This window comes from Cibotium barometz, chromosome 1, assembly GCF_041138505.1.
Source record: "Cibotium barometz isolate CiBa-2024 chromosome 1, ASM4113850v1, whole genome shotgun sequence".
Lineage (NCBI taxonomy): Eukaryota > Viridiplantae > Streptophyta > Polypodiopsida > Cyatheales > Cibotiaceae > Cibotium > Cibotium barometz.
Window position 1 is genome coordinate 32,752,523 of NC_141046.1, and position 19,305 is coordinate 32,771,827.

Here is a 19,305-nt window from a genome sequence, read left to right on the forward strand (position 1 = left end):
AGATATGCATGAACTGCCAAGAAAAAAACAATTCCCACTGGTGGATTGCCTGGTATCATAATCACCAGCCCAATCTGAATCACTGTATGCATAAAGCTGCAAGCTGCCCCCTTGGGATAGAATAAACCAAGATCCAGGGTACCCTGAAGATAACGAAAAATGCGTTTGACTGCTTGCCAATGCTTTGTGCCTGGGCCGTGCATGAATTTGCTCAACAAAGACACCCCAAAAGATATGTCTGGCCTCGTGTTACACAAGTAAATGAGACATCCCACTGCCTGGCTGTAAATGCCGGCCTCAAAAGGCTCTCCAATATTATGCATAGTAAGCCGTACGCTTGGTTCTACTGGAGTAGAAATGGGTTTACATTCATCCACATGAAACCTTTTTAGCAAACTTTTTATGTACTTAGTTTGCTGCATAACAATGCCATCATCTGTATGCATAAATTGTATGCCGAGATAGTAGTGTAAAGGCCCCAAATTTGAAATATCAAATTCAGCTTTCAAACTAGCTTTGAAATCTGAAATTTGTGCTTTGCTAGTACCTGTAGTGAGCATGCCATCTACATATTGAACAAATAAAAGAGAACACTATAAAACCAAAGGATTTCCACACAATTATTCCCAACTAGAATCTTGTATTCTCAATGTCACAAAGATCAACAACAACAAAAGCTATAGCTATACTCTGCAAACTACCACCAACAGATATTGCAAAGGATTGTTGAGAAAAGCTTGAGCCAGTCCAAGTTCCAACAGTGTTGCTATTTAGAGGTCCTAGGGAACCCACTTCCTACAAGACCCTCTACCAACAATGCAACCCCTGCTCTGGGCAAACCCAATCTCCTCAAAACAAAACCTGCGTTGCTGCCTTCTCAAAAACAAAACAAATGCCAAGATAGCAAGTTGCTCACCACACAAGCACGTCTCTCTCTACGATTCTCCTTCACCACACTCTCCTCTCTGCAATCCACATGCACACCAAAAACCTGGTTCTCTCAACCATGCAAAATCTTGACTTTCTTCACAGCTTCCTGCCGCCATGCACTGTTCTCCTACCTCCTTCTGTACATGCAAGTACTCTCTCCTCAGTTTACTGTAATCACAACGGCTAGTTTTCATTTTTAGAAAATGACCACGCAGTAGTCCCTAGTTTCTAAGGTTTCCAACCATATTCCATGCTTTTTCTTATTCCTGGGGTCTTGGGTAGGCAACTTCTTTGGGCATATTTCCTAAGCAAGAAAAAACCTATCACCGTTAAAGCCCAAGTTGATGGTTGCTCCGTGCCTTTGCCAACCGATAACCGTGGGGTTGTGTGGTGGTGTTAGGAGGCTTTGGCTCAGTGGGATTCAAGTTTGAATTTGCACACACATTGGTGGTTCAAGGAATGGCTCATTAGTCTTGACTTAGAAGACCCTAAGTCGTGATGCTTCTTTCAAGTACTTTTTGTACTTTCTTGTAAAATCCCTAATTTATAAATTTTCGAGGTCAGCGATGTAATCTGATTTGTTGCATGCTCTTACTTTTCCACATGAGTGGATAGTTCGTTTTTAAAACGGTGAAGAGAACACACAAGGATTTACCATGAGCCCTTGGTGTTATTTGGATAGCTACACTGGGTGGCAGATGGCATGGGCAGCCATGTTAGGTGTTGACTTAACCCAAGATGGGATGCTGAGTTAGGCAGTCTTGTGGTGATGGTCATACTCTAGGATGCTTGGGCCAAGGTTTCCGAATGGCTTATTGATAGCTAATGGAGCTGATTGAGGAGACAGGGACACGGATTGGGGTGTTAGCATGGTGGTATCTTTGATCCTTGACTTTGCAGAGATTGGATTGATCCTCTAAGTTGATCTGAGCAATCGTTTAACGGAGGTTTTATGTGGCGTATGCTCTGGCGGCACGGAATGCCAGAGTATACTCTCATATAGAATCTTTCGAGGCTTCGTGGGTTTCTTATCTAGGACTTTCTATGATTGGGCATAGTTAATCTATGGTAATTGTGAGGAGCAATGCTGGTCTATGAGTGACAATAGTATAAGGGACTTACTTGGTTGTCTGAGCATTGGCATGTCACTCGTAGGGTCACAAGTTTTATGATTCCTCACACACTCTCTCGTGATGGCCAAATAAAATCGATGCATCGAAATCCTACATGAGAGAGAGGAGAAATTTCAAACTTCTTAGTCTTAAATTGAATGTCTAGACTAGTTGAGGATTGGACCGTTTTAATACTCTAGGGTGGATGCAGTTCCACAAGGTTATTTTGATTCCAAGATTTTGGAGTCATGCGAAAGCCCACTTGTTCGAAGGGCTATAGCTATGGACATGTTAGGGGTGGCATAAGCTACACAAGTTTAAGCTACTTACATTAGGGGTGGATGGTGGCATAAGCTACTCACGTTACTACTCGTGGAGTAATGGACATCTGGAAACTATAGTGCTTGCGATATGGAGTAAAATGATTGTCAGTAAGCAAGGTAGATTTTTTTTTAGCTGAAGTCTTGCTTTGGCAAAGGTATATGCCAGTGGACTTGATTACATGCTATGGACAAATGTCCACATCCAAGTTTGTGCTTATGCGTGTTCTCCTTATGCATTTGCGAGGACGCGAATTAAGTTAAGGGGGGGAGTATGTTATGTCCTGACCGGCCTACGGTCAGGGCTAGGGAGGCATGTGCTTACCCAAGATTAGGCTTAGGATTAACCCATGAGTAGGGTTAAGTCTTGGCCAAGGGCGTGGGGACTTGGGAGGGTTCACACGTGGGCTAAGAGCGCTAGTAAGAAGAGGTCTAGATTGGCTAAGAAGCTTATTATTAATAGGCTAGGGTAATAATGGCAAAAAGCTTATAAATAAAGCATGAAAGCTTTATAAATAAAAGTAGGCCACTTATAGCGGGGGTATAACTGTATAGGGGACCTAGGGTCACTTGTTAAACGCAACAAGAGATCAAGGAGTCATGTGGTAGTCTAGGGCTACTACAGAGCGTGCTAGATCTCATGGCCATGGAGCTGTTAGTGGGTGGCTATGGCTTGGTGGTATGGGACGTTATCAATAGTGATTGGCAGGCTCGCAGCAATCTGACCTGAGGCTTGAGGGTAGTTCGAGGTACCGAACCTACGGTTGGGTGGTGAGTTGCTAGCCACAATCTACTGCGGTCATGCGACGTGTTCGATGTTCAGGTCTATGGAAACCTTGCTATGATTTCTCAGGTTGGCTGTGAGCGGTGTTGGTGCTGAAGCATCGCGAGTTGATTACAGTGGAGGGTGGTAATGTGAATGAGTGCCTTAATCATATCTATTTCCATGCAGTATCATCTGCATACAAGCTTGACCTCGATTTGCTATCCAGTGAGATTCAATATCCAAACATGATATGTGGCATGCTTGTTTTTTACCATTGTTTTTATTTGATGGCAATGATTTCATCTCATGTCATGATCTTGCAGGCAGAGCCGGGGGTCTTTCTTGTGGCTTACTTTGGTGGCAGTTATGAAGGTGCACCAGATGTGAAGATATGGATGCAGACATACAAGGTATAGTAATCAAGAAAATTGACTTTTTGTTCAACCCGCTTGCCTCTATTTCTCTGGAAGGTTCATCATGCTTGACAAGGCCATCATTAAGGGGTTACTTTGTTTTGACAAGTGTAGGCTGGAATTTGGTCCTCTCCTGAAGTGATCGATGAAGAGCTAGACATGCCTATGTGGAATCCAGTTCTTTTCAGAATGCCTGATAATCAAATTTTGATCTTCTACAAGATTGGGCCTGAGGTTCAAAAGTAAGCTATGGTCTCTACTTTCAAAGTTCTTTACAGGGGTGTGTACAAGGTGATATTCAAGATAAACAATAATAATGTGTGACTATGTGCCGTTGGCTGTGAGTCTACGAAGCAAGCAATTTTTGAGATCATTCAAGCGCAATGTGTGACATCCAAACAATGGAAATCCTTTACACAGACTAGTTCATTACTCAACTGTACCACAGATACAAGATTTTACACACGAGACGACACAGTGAAATCAAAACAACGGTGGGTGCACATAATAATGCCAGCACCTGCCAAGGCTGCCCATCTAGCCTTGATGCAGGAGTTTTGTGATGTAGTTGCAGGCAGAAGGTGTTGGGCAGCAGTGCACGCAGCTCACAGAATTAATTTGGTCAGCAGTGTAGGCAGCCAGGTTGGGTACATTTGGTCGGTCAATGTGGGTATGGGAAGGCTAGCCATGGGTTCAAAACATGAGGACAAAATGATCTTTATTATGAGGTTATAATTGGCTGAATAATGCAGAGGAACAGCCCACGATCAGTGGTAACCAGCCAACCAGCCCTAGCGAGCCCTATAAAGAGGCATTCAGCCTTCCACGATTGTCACCCATGTCCACGCCATAGAGTGGCTGAGCCAGCTGATTGGCCAGCGGGGTGGGTGCCCAAGATAGCTGGACTACCATCCGGCGCCCACAATGTGAAATGGGCAGGTTGGGCAGCAGTTGGGCAGGCCCACCAGCCAGGTCGGGCAGTTAGGGCAGGTTAGCTAGGACTGTAGTAGGCCACCCCATCTTCATCTGGCTGACCAGCCCACAAGAGGGCCTATAAACAACTCCCCTGCCCCCCAACATTATTCATCAAACCTTCTGCATATGGGGCTTTTCTGCACATCAGGACTAGCAATTGGAAGAGAGAGGAGATGCTTTTGCAGCCAATGTTTGCATTAGACCAGGGAGGTTCATCTGCAACTTGGGCTGGCATCAGCAGATTTGATCATCTTTTTTTACTTTGAACATTCTTTTGTTCATTGTACATGATATAAGGGTTAGAATTTTAGCATTAATTTCCAGCATCCTGTGTGTGCTGCCTGCCTGATCTAGGGTTGGAACAGGGAACTGTAGGGTTTTGGAAGAGTCAGTTCTGGGTATTTTCTCTGATCCAAGCATCACATGTGAGAGTGGTGGGATGGAAGAAGGGGCCTCACTGGAAGAAGATGCCATAGCACTATGCAGGAAGATGGGAATCCCGGACACCCCCTTTATCGAGGTATGGAGAGTGGGCAAGGATACCACAAAGGAGCGCGCTCTCATACTCAAGTTTGAGGGTTTGGAGGTGAAGCAGGCATTCCTCACCAAAAGGCAGACCTTAAAGGGGGAAAAGACTTATCTTGAGGATGACCTCACAGGTCGCACATAGGAGGAAGTGCATGACGCTTATACTAGAAGCGCGGAAGGCAGGCAAGTGGGCAGTGTACAGAGATCGGAGGGTGATTATCACCGAGCGGCACTCTCTATGACAGTGCACGACCTATGAGACCAAGCTAGAGATTGCGGTCTGGAACTGCAATGGCGCTATGCGAACAGATGCAGGCCTGTTTGACAATTTTTTTTTTATAGGGCGTGACATGGTCCTGTATATAGAGAGACGCACCAATGCCAGGGGAGCCGACAACTACCCGTGGTGAGGGAATATAGATGGGAGCCCGTCCACCGTCCACAGCCATGCACAGTAGAGGCTCAGGAGGAGTGGCCATATTATACAGAGAGGAGCTACAGCATGTGATACAAGTGGTCAGACGGGATGAGGATGCACAGTTTATGTGGGTGAGGAGATCATGACGAAGAGGGCCCGAGACATCTACTTTGCAGTGTGCTACTTTGCACTAGCCACATCGAGATATGCCACCCGTGGGGAGTGTCCATACTTGCCACTTTATGATGATATTATGAAGTGCTCCAGCCTAGGGGATATCCTCCTTGTTGAGAAATGTGGTGCCATTGAGCACAGGAGTTGGTAGGGAGTGAGTATGTGTAACACGCGGAAGCTCTGGGGGTCTTCTTTCAGCCCTAAACACCACTGAGAACATGCTGATGCAAAAACACAGACAGATGGGAGAGTACAGTGAGAGAGAGAGCTGGAAATTCAGTATATTCATGTAGTACAAAAAGGTACTCCTAATCTACAGCCATAGGCTGCCTTCATAAAAAGGTGGGAAACACCCAAAATCTGTCCTAGTCTTAAGACCCAACTCAAAGGAGTTGAGTTGAATGGTGACAATGAGGAGCCTCTTTGCCTATTTATAGGCCTTTGGTTTTCTTGGGGAACTGGCCGACAAGCAGTCGGCAAGTTGACTGGATACTAAATCCAACCTGAAGATGTGCCTGCAGCCGCCTCAGCCGACAGCTCCTGAATCCTTCTTTGATTCAGCCGACAGCTCCTGTACACAACCGACAGCATCTCCAAGTCCCCACTTCACACAGTGCTCCATGTCCTAGTCTTTAATCTCTTTTTCTGGCTGCCTCTTCTGGATAATCTCTGAGAATGTCCATGGCATATTCATGCACATGATAGTATGAGTAGTCCAAATGAAGTACAAGCCTAGCAAGCAGCCACATGAGCAAAGGTGGAATTATCCCACATGAGCTAACAAAGCGAATGTTTTACCCACCCATATAAAAAGAGGTCATTTCAAGCAATGAAATATGAAGCAAGCTCTCAAGCCTCTTTATGAGCACAAGTCTCAATCTTGTAACCTAATTGTTAATCTTAATTAGTTTAGCAATTAATCATCATGTTTATGCTTAGGTATCACAACCTTAGATTAGCTTAATCACTAGATTAATGTAGGATTAGTACTAATCACCATAGTGGGATACCCATGTTTCTCAACATGGTATCAGAGCCACTCCTCTTCCCATGATCTTCTAACAGCCTAATCTTAGCTCATTAGCACTAATCAATACCATTAAAGCCACTAATCTCATTTAACCATAACCTTATCCCCATCCTCTTCTTGTGGCCAAGCTTGCAAGAGCTTGTTCTCTTCACTCACTCAAGCATTTTCCAAGTCCTTAAAGGGCTACCTTGCTTACATCTAAGTGTCCCTTCTCACTAAGAATCATTGGCGGATTTGGTTGAAAATGCCCGAAAATCGTGCTACAAGCCACCAGGTTGCAGAGCGAAATTCGTCAACTATAGAGGCACAGTAGTCAAAAGACCAGTCGACTGTTGAGGCCTAAGATCGTGGATTTTTTTTTATCGATTGGCCTTAGGCCCAAGATCCTCCCGTAGTTACCGATTTGTCATCGCCCGTAGGCATCTACCCATGGGCACTTAATTATCCGCCTGTGTAGGCGATGTCGCCGAGGAAGCAGTAAGGGGGGTTTTGAACCCAAGACCTCTTGGTTCTAGGCAAACACCTTCATTACTTGAGCTATCACCTCATTAGTAAAATCGTGGATATGATGCGTGACTGTCTATATGTAGTAACACTTATGGCCACCTCTCTCTGTAGCCGGACTCTGAGCTCCCTACAGTCATCATCATACCAACTATTCTGGGGCATGCTCCCAGGACGTGGTCGTACTGTGGGCTGCGTGTGTGGGAAGGCCGTCGCTACAGCTGTATGTAAAGCCTCTGTCAAGATCTGTGTGAGCTCTGCTAATGGCCTCTGTGGATCCTCTGCACTCAACAAGCTGAAGATCTTTGCAGTGTATACTCCATCAGTCTCTCTACAGAAGGTATATCTCGGGTGGTAGGAGGACTGCCCAACCTGGCGGGTACTGTAGTGGAAATCGACCGTAAAGGAGAGAAGTGCATGATCCACCGTAACTCCGATGGGCTTGGGGCCAATCGCAAAAATCCTGGATACTCCGGATGAAGGTTGGCAAGGCTAAAACATAATCCACTGTGCTGGCCCCATGTCTGTGTGGAAAGCAAGTAAAGGCACTGGCAAGTGGATACCTCTCTAGGCCATTTAAAATGGCCAGCCCATGTGCAGTCCCCATCTCCAAGAGGTATCTCCCATACTCGGTACACTCCACCTCATCCTGTGATCTCCGGGTCAAACACATCTCCTCCACATCTATCTCTCTCAGCATCTCCTCCGAAGTGTCAAAGAAGGAGGTCTGGTACTGAGCCGTTCGAGCATTAAAGTCCCCTAATATGATAACATCTCCCTCCCTGGAGAACTCCCATATGTCCTCATCTAGAATCATATATGGAGATTGCCCCTTGGGCGCTGCATAATGAGATGTGCTGGGTGGAAAGTAACATATAGCAAGAGTAGGAGAGGAGCCTTCACAAGAGCGTAGCCTCTCTTCAGAGACTACAAGAGCTGACCCTAGATAGCCCATGGTTGGAGTCACAGCTGGAGACATCCAGCACAGAGATACATTCGATTGAGTAGAGGAGGGTGGAGTTCATGTATCATGACTGTGTACCCACCTGCAATGATGCCAATGATGCCCCCTCCCCCACCCCCTCCGTGGTTGCAAAGCCCACTCATCCACATACAATCTGTCAATGAGAGATGTTCGGTCCGTGCATCCTCCCGCCTGACCTGGAAACCTAGAGGCTTTCCCGTGTGTGCATCCAAACTCTGGTAGGTGCCACTAGGGATCTTGTTCGCTAATGGTGAGAACCAACTCCTCTCAGGTGAATTACTCGGCTCTTGAGATAGTGTCCAACCCTGTCTGTCCTCTAGATCCTCTAGCATGTTGAAGTCCCCTCCCATGCATCAAAAATCTGCATGGGGTAGCTCTTGTTTCACCAATATCTAGAAATGCGTCCACCCCGCCGCCCTATTGGGGGCACAATATTGAGGAGGCCCACCCGGTCCTCCCCAATCCTGATGATCACCTATTGAGATCTCCCTTGAACAATGGTACCTAAGTCTAGAACTCATGGTATCAACTTCTCACTGACTGAGATGCAAACACCCTTTGGTTCCCCTCAAGGCCAAAATTGGGCTACCAGAAGGTGTGGCTACCATAGTTTCCAGGCGTTTCATGAAATGCATTTCATAAACGTTTCTTTCAAATCCCAGACGTTTCAAAAAGGTTTCATACAAAAGGGGGGGTACAGGCCCCAAATTTTATATATAAGTTTATAATATGTAAAAAATATGTTGCCTTCCCTGCAAACAATATTAAACATGCATCATTTACACATTAAAACATGTTTACAAGTAAAAAAAAAGGAATCTGGGTTAAAAACACTTAAATCGTACAGTTTCCAAGTGGACACGAATGAAAAGTGTTTCATTCGTATGAAACGTTTCGAAAACGTTGATGACATGTTTTGTTTCATTCAAACTGAATGAAACGCTTTTCATTGCAACTATGGTGGCTACGGCTCGGCAAGACTTTCTTGCTTCTACAGGTACATCCTGTAAAAAGGTGGTGCTCCTGAAGGAAAAGGATGCCTCCTACAAGGGCTCTCTGTAGCTCTTGCAAAAGGACGCCTCTCCGACTATGGAAACGAGGCGCGCCCATCCTATGAATGTTCCAGGAGACTATGTGTATGGTTACAGATGGGGGGAATGAGACGTGCTTGGCGTACCTCTGCACGGAGGGTTTTGAGGGGGAGTAGTCACTATCTATTGCGACCGAAGGCGAGCTAGGTGAGCCCTCATCTTGCCTTTTATGAAGACCCACTCTGCTCTCACCTTGCTGTGTATGCATACTCAGGGCTTCATCCATCACAATAGAGGTAGTGATAAGCCAGCATAAGGGGTATCGCCACTGTGACACATGTAGAAAGACAAACAAGACCACCTCTAAACTCGAGGAGGTGAGGGATCCTTCTTGTTTTGGTGCCCAGTCTGGCCCTCTTGTTACTGCTGCGCAAGTAGGGGGAGGGATGGTTCTGCCGACGAGGCCATCAGGCTGGCTGCCAACACTATGTATCCTCTGTGTGATGGGCCTGTTGCTGGGGAGGCTGGAAGTGGGACGTAGGTTTTGCGTGGTCTAGGCACCTGTCCATCTGGATAAGGGAAGAGGGGCGGGGTTCGCCTCTTTCGCTCTTGTTGAGGGGACTCGGAGTCAACTGCTCCATCTCCATGGCACGTTGGTGTTGTTTGTCCTCCGGGATCTCCTTGGCCTTGGGTTGCAGTGCGGTTAGTAGTGATTGCAGTTTGAAGCATAGATTCATGTGGGTATCAATGGAAGGGGAAACGCTCAAAGTAGAGGCCTGTTGTAAAGACATGGGAGACTCGGGCGGCTCCCTCTCTACCTCGCAACTGTCTTCTTGGTTACTGATAGTGGAAGCATTCGTATTAATGCCCAAATGCAATAAGACCATCCACTAGAGGTTTGAGAGGCTCTTTTAGGGGCTTTTGGGAAGGCTACCAACCACCTTTCAAGAGATGGAAGCCACTTTGGTACTAGGGGTGTGCCCCCCAAATCCTGAAAACCAACCACACAAATAACCCTTCTGAGAAAAAAAAACTTTTAGCACATCTTGGTCAAGGCAGTGACAAGGGTTTCATCCCTTCACGATAAGGAGTGGTGGGTGTTGCAGGTATCCCCAACATCCAAAGCAACCTAAGGACTTCTTTGACAAAGGGGGGGAGGGATTTCAGCATCTTCTCCTATCAAAGCCTCAAGCTCTAATACCAATGTAACATGCTTACTAACATCGAAAGATTTAAGATGAGATTAACACAACTAATCACATATTAAGGCAAAGATGATTAACAGCCACAGTAGATAAGGGTGAGATTCGACCTGGTCTGATGCCTGTACTCACGGTATGTTAGGGAACTCTTAAGTTTGCTAGCTGCCCACTGTCTCTCAGTGCATGCCTAAACTCTACATGATTGACTTTTACTCCCTTGCCCTCTAAATATAGTGTATTATGTGCTGGTTGGCTGCCAACCCTAACTTATTAATAGTAATGTCCAAATATAATAAAAGTGTCCGCACTTGGCTGCACATTAGGCGCATGGACTAAATGCAATGAAATGGCTGAAAAGCCCCAAAATTTACCAAGACCTGTTCGCAAACATGCCCTCTAAACTGGCTAAATGGTAGACATGTCCATGTCACACCGTCAGAAGAAGGTGTGTTGCACATGATGCTCGTGTGCTCCAACTTGGTGTTGATCCGATTGTCCAACATGATGTCTCTACCAGTGCCTCCTTGAAAAACTGCGGACATTGGAACCAGCCCCTTTGCCTTTGGATGCTCTGTTGGCATGGTAGACTCCACGGAAACTTGGGAACTGTTGAAGCACTCTCATCCTCAATGGATTCAGAGAGACGAGACATGCCTGAACCCGAAAACTGGTATGGATCTGAGATGGGCTATCCTTCCTCTGTTGGTATCACCTTCAAGCTTGGCAATGTCTGCACTTTGAGATCGTCTCTGGAATTTTCTCCTTGGGAAATCTATCTGCGATGCCACTTCCTCTCTTGAAAACTGTTGTGCACTCTCAGACACTCCCTTTTGTTGTGAGCTTCTCCATGGGTGGACTCACCGATGTACTTGGCACCTTTCTTGCTTGAAACTCTTGTCGGCATGATGCCAACTGGTTCTCCCAACGCTTCCGGCAATCAGCATTCCACTCGATGAAATCCTCTCTTTCTATTATGGAGAACATATTCTTGATGGTCTGCTCCCAAATCACCAATCATCCATCTAGCATAGTCTTGATGGCTTCTGTACACAGCATGTTGCTGAACTTTAGGCAATTGAAACTGACCAACCTTTTTGATTAGAATTTCCCCTTCGTGAAGCTGCCTTGAAGTGAGTAACTTGTACCCTAAAGAAGATCTGCGTTTTCAGCTCCTGGGGCTGCGTAATGATGGGTGATTTTCTCCATAATGATGGCTTTACTTGAGGCTTGACTTTGCTTGACCTTTTGAAACCCTATGATCTAGAAACTTTAATATGACCTAATAAAACTGGTTGCAATAGAAAAAACACAAACGCTGCTGATGCAGTCCTAAATTGGTTGTTGGTGCAAAAACACAAACTCTAAGTTGGATGCTGACGCAAAAACACAACCCTAATTGCGTATGACCTTGCTGACGCTCCAATACCAATAACGCATGCACCTGCGTGCGGAAGTGTTTTAATGATAAGATTATGATACTTAACACTTGCTGAAAACTGATTTGTAAATTTTCGGGTTGAGAGAAGTACACATCAACACCAGATTGGATCTCGCTGAAAACAGTGCTGGACTAAACTGACTGAAACGCAACTACATGCATAGATATCACCTGACATATGTGCATTAATAACTGGAGGATCGCCCGGCTGATCTGCTGCTGGCTGCCGTGTCATCCAGAATCCACAAGGATAAAGGGATCACCTAGTTCACCAACTACATACCTGATCATGGGACCCTGTAGCCCCACACACCCACAAAGTCACTAGTGAGAGAGTGTAATCCAGCCAAAAAGCTAGACGCTTGTGCTCCCTTCCAAGACATACCAAACTAGCATCAAAGGTCATTTATATGGATTCTGTGAGTAGAGTTTGCAGTGCCTGTCCTCAGGCAACAGGCAAGGCTTTCATGTCACAGAATGTGACGTACTTGTAGGCATAAGGCACTGGGTAGCAGCACAGGCAACAATGCACCTAGCCCATAGGATCAATTGAGCCAGCAACGTGGGCAGCCAGGTTGGGTACATCTGGTTGGGCAGTTCGCCACAGGTTGGTAGGGCTGGGCTGCAAGAAAGGAGATGACCTGGGAGCCAGCGTTTTCATGAGATTGGAAGGTTCACATGCAACTTGGGGTGAAATCAGCTGGGATTGATCATTCTTGTACTTTAGAACATTCATTTGTACATATTTTGTGTATATAATACAAGGGTTAGATTCGGATTACTTGTGTGTGATTGTGTTTGCAAGTGTTCCACTGCACATCTCTCTCTTCCAACACTTTCAGAGCACAAAAGCACTAGTAATCTTACGAGTTTTGTCCTGGTTGAGGGTGCATTAATATTCTCCTGACAGAAGGGTGCAACAAATTGAGGTGCAGTCCCATGTGTCCTAACCTTGTGCTATAATGTTTTGGTCCTACACATGTGATGTTGGTGCTGATTTTGTTTATGATTCCCAAGATGTCGCAAAAATTCGATCAAAAAGCACATGATTTTAGGGTTTTACAAGTTTACACTTTGTGGAACCTTTGGCAAGTTCAAGTTCTTGTGGGCTCTTTAGAAACAATTTTGTTACTATGTTCCTTGTTCATAGCTTCTGTTGTATTTTGTAGGTGGAGTGGTTTCATGAAGAGGTCAAGTGACAATGGAAAGACTTGGTCAAGCAGAGATCAACTTCCACCGGGAATCTTGGGCCCTACCAAGAACAAGGTATTAAATCACTCAATTATTTTCAGGTGGATTTCTTGCTAATACAATTACTTTGAAGCCCAGTTGCAATCACAGTCACACTAAGATCTTTTGTTTTCTCTTTTTTTTTGAAAGTTTTTGAGGGAAAATGACCTCTTGGACTAAAGATGGATCTCGTTGTGCACACCTTGATTATTTTGTTGCAAAGCTCCATAGTGTCAAAAAGTCTAGGGAGATGGTTGTTCTTAAACGAGGACTTCCTACTCTGAGTTGTCTAAGATAGCAATTAACAACATAAAAAATATAGATCTAACGGAGCACACTCATCTAAAGAAAGAAAGGAGATGTGGGAATGGATTTGTGGTCTTGATAATCAGAAAGCATGGATCATGGTTGGGGACTTTAACATGGTGGTCAGACAGAGGGATCGGTTATGGTCTAACAATGTAGTTATGGGTTCGGAGAAAACCTAATGGGAAGAGCTTATTATGCAAAAGAGGCTAGTGGATGCTTGGGACCTTGGGGATTGGGGTTCTACACCGAGACATATATATTTTAGCTTTCAGTCTATTTCTAGCTCTTCCAGGATTGATAGAGTTTATTTCAACAAGGATGCAGAATGGATCCCTCACACCTTTAAGGCATGGGTTGACCACGCAACCACTTCTTCTGATCACTTTATCTTGAGGTGGGTTTGGGAGAGCAATAATTGCTGGGCTGAGGATAGATTGCCTTTTCATAAGAGGAAACTCATTGTAAATAATTCTCTCATCAGGGAAGATGCCTTTGTGGATGGAACTAGAGCTGCAATTGCAAGGTTGGAAGTAAGGGCTTATCACGATGCCCAAGCATGGGTGAAATTTGTGGGAGAGATGCAATGCTTAATCAAAGGACATGGCAGCAAAGAGGAGAAAAGAACAAGAAGCACTGTAGGAGGAATGGGATGCTTTGATTTTGATTAGAGACAGTCTAGACCCTTGTCACAAGCAGAGTTGAGAGATTTTATCAAATATAGAAGTATGTAAGAGGAGATAGAAAACAGGAGAGCTCAAAAAGGGAGATTATTGTCAAGAAAGCTGTACCTTGGTCAAGCTCAAACCCCTTCGAAATTCTTCTTCAAAGCTCTCAAAGAGAAGAGGGATAGAGAATACATCTCCAAGGCTAGGGATAGCAATGGTAAAATGATCTCAGACCCCAAGGATTTGGCTGCGGCCTGGACCGCATTCCTTGGGGATACTCTAAGCCTGAAGGAGGATGAGTCCACGGAAAGATTCCTTGCTGAAAATTGGCTTTTGGACATCATCCTTCAGGCAGTGGAGTTGGACCAAGCCAAATGGGTTGAGAGGAACATCCAGGAAGATGAATGCTTGAATGCTTTGAAAGTAATGGTGGGGAAGGATAAATCCTCTGGCTGGGATGGCCTTACTGTGGAGTTTTTCCTCGAGTTTTTGTCATATCTCAAGGTTCCAGTCACCTTCAAGTTGTGAATAAGGCCTTCAAGCATCAACAATTGGAGAGTAGTGTGAAGGAAGGGCTAATCAAACTGATTCCTAAACAGGTGGCCTGCGAATGTTTTTCACATTGGAGGCTAATCACCATGCTTACAGTCTTGTATAAAATCATAGCTAAAGTTGTGCCAACGAGAATGACTCCATTATTGCAAAAGGTGATTTTACCCAGACAACATGGCTTTATTAAGGGGAGATCCATAATAGACAACATATATGCAGCCCTATTAGGGAAAGAGCTAGCAGAGAAGAAGAAGCAAAAATGCATCATGCTGTTTTACTGGACCTAGAGAAAGCATATGACGGAGTCCATTGGTCATTTCTTAGCAGAGTGCTTGCCAAGTTGGATTTTGGACCCTTAATCTCAAACTTTATTTATGTACTCAGCTTTGGTGCTAAGTCAAGTCTTATGCTCAATGGCTTTGTGGTTGGCTCATTCAACCTTAAAAGGTCAGTCAGGCAAGGCTGCCCTCTTGCTCCATTGTTATTTGCTGTAATTTCTCATCCTTTGATTCTAGCTCTTGAGTTGGCAGTTGCTGAAAATCAAATAAAAGGTTTACACGTGAATGATGAACTATAGATTCAATGCTTTGCTGATGACTCACTTCTCTTCTTGGATGCATCCAATGATAATGTCAGAAAGGCTTTGGCAATTGTACAAGTCTTTGCAGATGCTTCTAGCTCCAAATGTAACATTCACAAGTCAAGGTTAATTAGTTTAACCGAGGATGAATCCTTTGATGTAACCAGATTTGGATGCCAAGTTGTGAACAAAGGCCAGATCTTTAGACATTTGGGATGCCCCATGGGAGTGGATGTTTCAGATAAAGACAGCGCGGACTGGCTTATGGACAAATTCATAGCCAAATCTTTTTTTTTTTCCGAGAAAAGATCCTTTCATTAGTTATAAAAAAACGCCCACTGGGCTACAAAACCCTCTCCTGCTCATAAGAAGGCAGAGCAGAGATCCAATCAAGGCAGCCAGGGAGACTCTCCCTAGGTGCAAAAAAGTACAAATAACTGAGAGGCTATATCATACAATAGGAGGGGGAAAAATCCAAACAGGTGGCCTGTAGTGCCAGCGGGGGGTACCCGCATGTAGAGTATAGAAAGGGCCGCTGCGCCAAGTGGTGTGGAAGGCCTGGCGCCGCAAGATCGCTCACCCCGGATGCGGTCATACTGTCCTCGCAGGGTGTGAATAAACTCCTGCCAGATAGCCCGAACAGTCTCTGTTGGTGGCTCCAATCTCCCCTCAAAGGCCTTGAAACAACGGGCTCTCCAGGTGAACCATATGGTGAGGATGCTGAGGAGCTCCCATCGTAAATCCCTCTCCTGTGTCCAGCCCCGGCGGCCGAGAAATCCGGTGAAGGAACAAGGCGAGGCTGGCCCCTAATGAATCTGATGGCCTGGCTGTCCTCCTCCGTCTCGTATCCCAGAGCAGGCCCTGACGAAGTCGACCAAGCAGCGGCTCCCCACGTATACATGCCCTCTGGAGAGAGGGGGGCCAAAATGCGCAGCATCCTCAGCCAAATCTGCTGCACCGATAGTCCCATAGGCAATGTCTCTGTGTCTCCAATGGGTGGCCGCATCGGATGCAGGCCAGCGGAAGGCCACTGTAGACAAGCCAGGTGCCAACTGCGGAGCCCCTGTGGGCAACCAGCCACTGGAAAGCCGAGATCCTGCGTGCCTGTCGGCTAGCCCAAAGCTTGGTCCAAAAATCCTCCAGGAACTCCTGTGAGAGTCCTTGTAGCCGCCAATGCTCCGATGCAGCTGGAGAGACCATCCTCCTCGCAGTCAAAATATGCCTCCCCAACCGAACAGTGTACTGGAAAAAGGTGATCTCTGTGGCCTCGGGGGATGCATAAGGATCGTGCCACTCGTACTCGCCAGGGTCCCACTGGAGCCGGGCCCAGAGTCACATGGGGACGGGGACGGGGACGGGGACGGGGAAGTGCCGTCCCGGGGACGGGGTCGGGAACGGCAAAAAAAAACCTCTTTTTTAAAAGCAATTTAGGAGTTGTATGCATGACATACATATAGAGACACACTTTGAACAAAATTTTACACCGAATAGACAAAAAAACAAGAGTCATTTTGAGCAAAATGCGCTAATAAAACATCGATGGCACACTGATTATGTGATTGATAGTCTGATAGATACAAAGAGATAAGTACATGCCTCATGGGCAGTGAGGGTTACAAAAAAGAGTGGGTACAAAATAGAGATACTAGATAGATCATAGATGATAGATCACAATAGATCATGCAATTCCATGCCCTTGAACCACCGCCCACTCCACGACTAGTGTAGTGGACCTCATCCCACCATGACCATGTGTGCACCGCCGGCCTCCTTCGTGAAGAGCCTGCAACGGAAGATGTGGCGGCGGCGCCTTCACCTTGAGATGCCATGAATGATGATAGTGTGAGAGAGAGGGAAGAAGGGTGCAATAGAGAGTTGCAAGTTGCCGCTTGACTCTTGAGGCTTGCAAATCTCAAGAGGGATGGATCATGGAACTTGGAGAGAGAGAGAGAGAGAGAGAGAGAGAGAGAGAGATGGCTTGGAAGTTGGCACAATGTAGATAGTATGGAGAGAGAGAGGGCTAACTTGCCACTTGGGCCTTGAGGCTTGGACAATGGAACTTGGAACTTTGGAAGCTTGAGGCTTGAGCAATGAGGCTTGAAGCTTCAAACTTGAGTGTGGAGAAAAGTCCTAAAGTGTGCCTTCTTTTATAGCTGGAAATTTGCCCGTTTCTGGCCGTTTTCTGACCGTTTATGACCTCTGTCTGCGGCCCCTGCCCGTCCCGCGTTTCAGGAACGCGTCCCTGGGACGACTGTATGCGTCCCCATTCTGCACGGCGTCCCCTGCGCGTCCCCCCCGTCCCCGCGTCCCTAAGGGCCGTCCCCGCGTCCCCGTGTGACTCTGGCCGGGCCAAGGGGCGCGCAACATATGCCCGTATGCGCCAATCAGAGTCCACATCTGCAGGGTCTGGATCAATATGCCACTTCCGAGAAGCGGCGGCCACTATCCGTGTCCTCTTAAAGATGCACTCTGCAACCAAAGGCGACTCTGCCTCCACTCTCTGAAGTCTGCCCTCATCCTCTATCTCATAGTAGAGGCATCTACCATCCTCAGCGCAAGCTCTGACAGCAATCAGGATCTCCAACTGTGTAAAGGCTCCCATCCACTGTGGGGCCGTTGGCTCGAAAGGCGTGAACCACTCCTCAGTGAGTGCCTCCTGAATGTCATCCCTCATAATCAGCCCCCCTCTGAAGTGACTCAGCCTCTCCGCCTGGATCTCCTCCGGGAGACTGCAAAAGGCCTGCCAATCTCCAAAACTGCGTGCTGGGCCTGCCGCCAATGGTCCCCAGGCTAGACGAGGCCGAGAACCCAGCATATGACCCTACTCTGTGCGTACTGCAGGGCTCCAGATGAGCGGCTGTCTGGCCCACTCCTCATCACAAGTGGGAGGTCTCTGAGAAAGCCCCGGTCTCAGCAGCTCCCAAGCTCGTACGATGCTCAAGGCAAATCAATCCTCCCATCCTCTACTGAGGCATGTCCTCCTCATCTCTATATCTTTGGTGCCGAAGTGCCCCCTGCTGGGGGAGCTCTATACTGCAGCCGCTGAAAAAGAAGCTCCTTCCAAGGCTCAGCGCCTGGAAGCAGCCCCCGAACAATAAGCTTCCCCAACAAGGCTCTACTCTGATCAGCTGGATCTATAATGCCCAAGCCCCCCTGGGCCAGCGGAAGAGTAATAACTGCCCAAGCAACCTTAGCCCGGGCGGCTGACCATCCCGCCCAGACCAAAGAAAGTTCTTGATCAGCCTCTGTACCTGGCTGATGCAAGAGCTCGAGAAGATCCAGCAAGACGTGATGTACCACATAGTCGCTAAAAGCACCTGATTTGTCACCACCTGTACTCCAATATAAAAGCTTCTTCCGAATGCTCAGAAGAAGCGGGGCGATCTGTTGCTCAGGTGACAAATCAAGTCCAATCTGGCATCCCAGATACCGCACTGCTGTGCCAGGAGGAATCCATCTAAAACCCGGGTCTGGGCTCCATGCCGGAGCGGGAGCGCTACTGATCCAAAAAGCCACTGGTCTTGCGCCAATTGATCAATGCTCCCGAAGCCACACCAAAAACCTGTAGCGACTGCTCTGCCCTCTGTAGATTGGCCTCCTGGCCATGCAGAAACAATCCCGTGTCATCAGCAAACTTAGAATCGAGCAGGTCCTCACCCCGGACTGGAAGCTAGAGTCCTCTCAAACCAACCTCCTCTACTGTCAGATACATGCTCATAGCCTCTGCAAAGAAAAGAAAAAGGATCGGGACGAGAGGGCATCCCTGACGGACTGAACTGGGCAACTCAAAATTCGGCCCCCGTCCTCCTACCATCAACACCTGGCTACGAGCTGTGGAATATAGAGCCGCCGCCACTCGAATCCAGTCTGGCTCAAAACCCAGGCGAAGCATAGTGCCCTCTAGGAAACGCCAATCGACTCTATCGTATGCCTTCTCAAAATCGAGAAGCATTACGACCAAGTCCTAATCGAGAAATCTAGCTCGGGCCGTCACCTCCCAGAAGGTGAAAATGTTGTCAAGGATACTGCGCTCCTTGACGAATCTTGTCTGGGTAGCATGAATCAACTCCCCACGGAAGGGCTGGATCCTCAAACTCAAGGCCTTTGCTAGGACCTTGTAGATAGTATTGAGGATCGTAATAG

The 19,305-nt window shown here is 46.7% G+C and overlaps 1 protein-coding gene across 3 annotated transcripts in view; it reads left to right on the plus strand.

The window, feature by feature from the left end:
- Window positions 1-19,305, plus strand: part of LOC147641887 (uncharacterized) — a 141,136-nt gene that overhangs the window by 8,910 nt on the left and 112,921 nt on the right. For all 3 annotated transcript variants that reach the window (XM_086800691.1, XM_086800675.1, XM_086800684.1), the window contains 3 exons: window positions 3,452-3,538; window positions 3,656-3,783; window positions 12,996-13,092. In XM_086800691.1, the coding sequence (XP_086656817.1) occupies window positions 3,452-3,538; window positions 3,656-3,783; window positions 12,996-13,092 (312 nt within the window). The remainder of the gene's footprint in view (window positions 1-3,451; window positions 3,539-3,655; window positions 3,784-12,995; window positions 13,093-19,305) is intronic.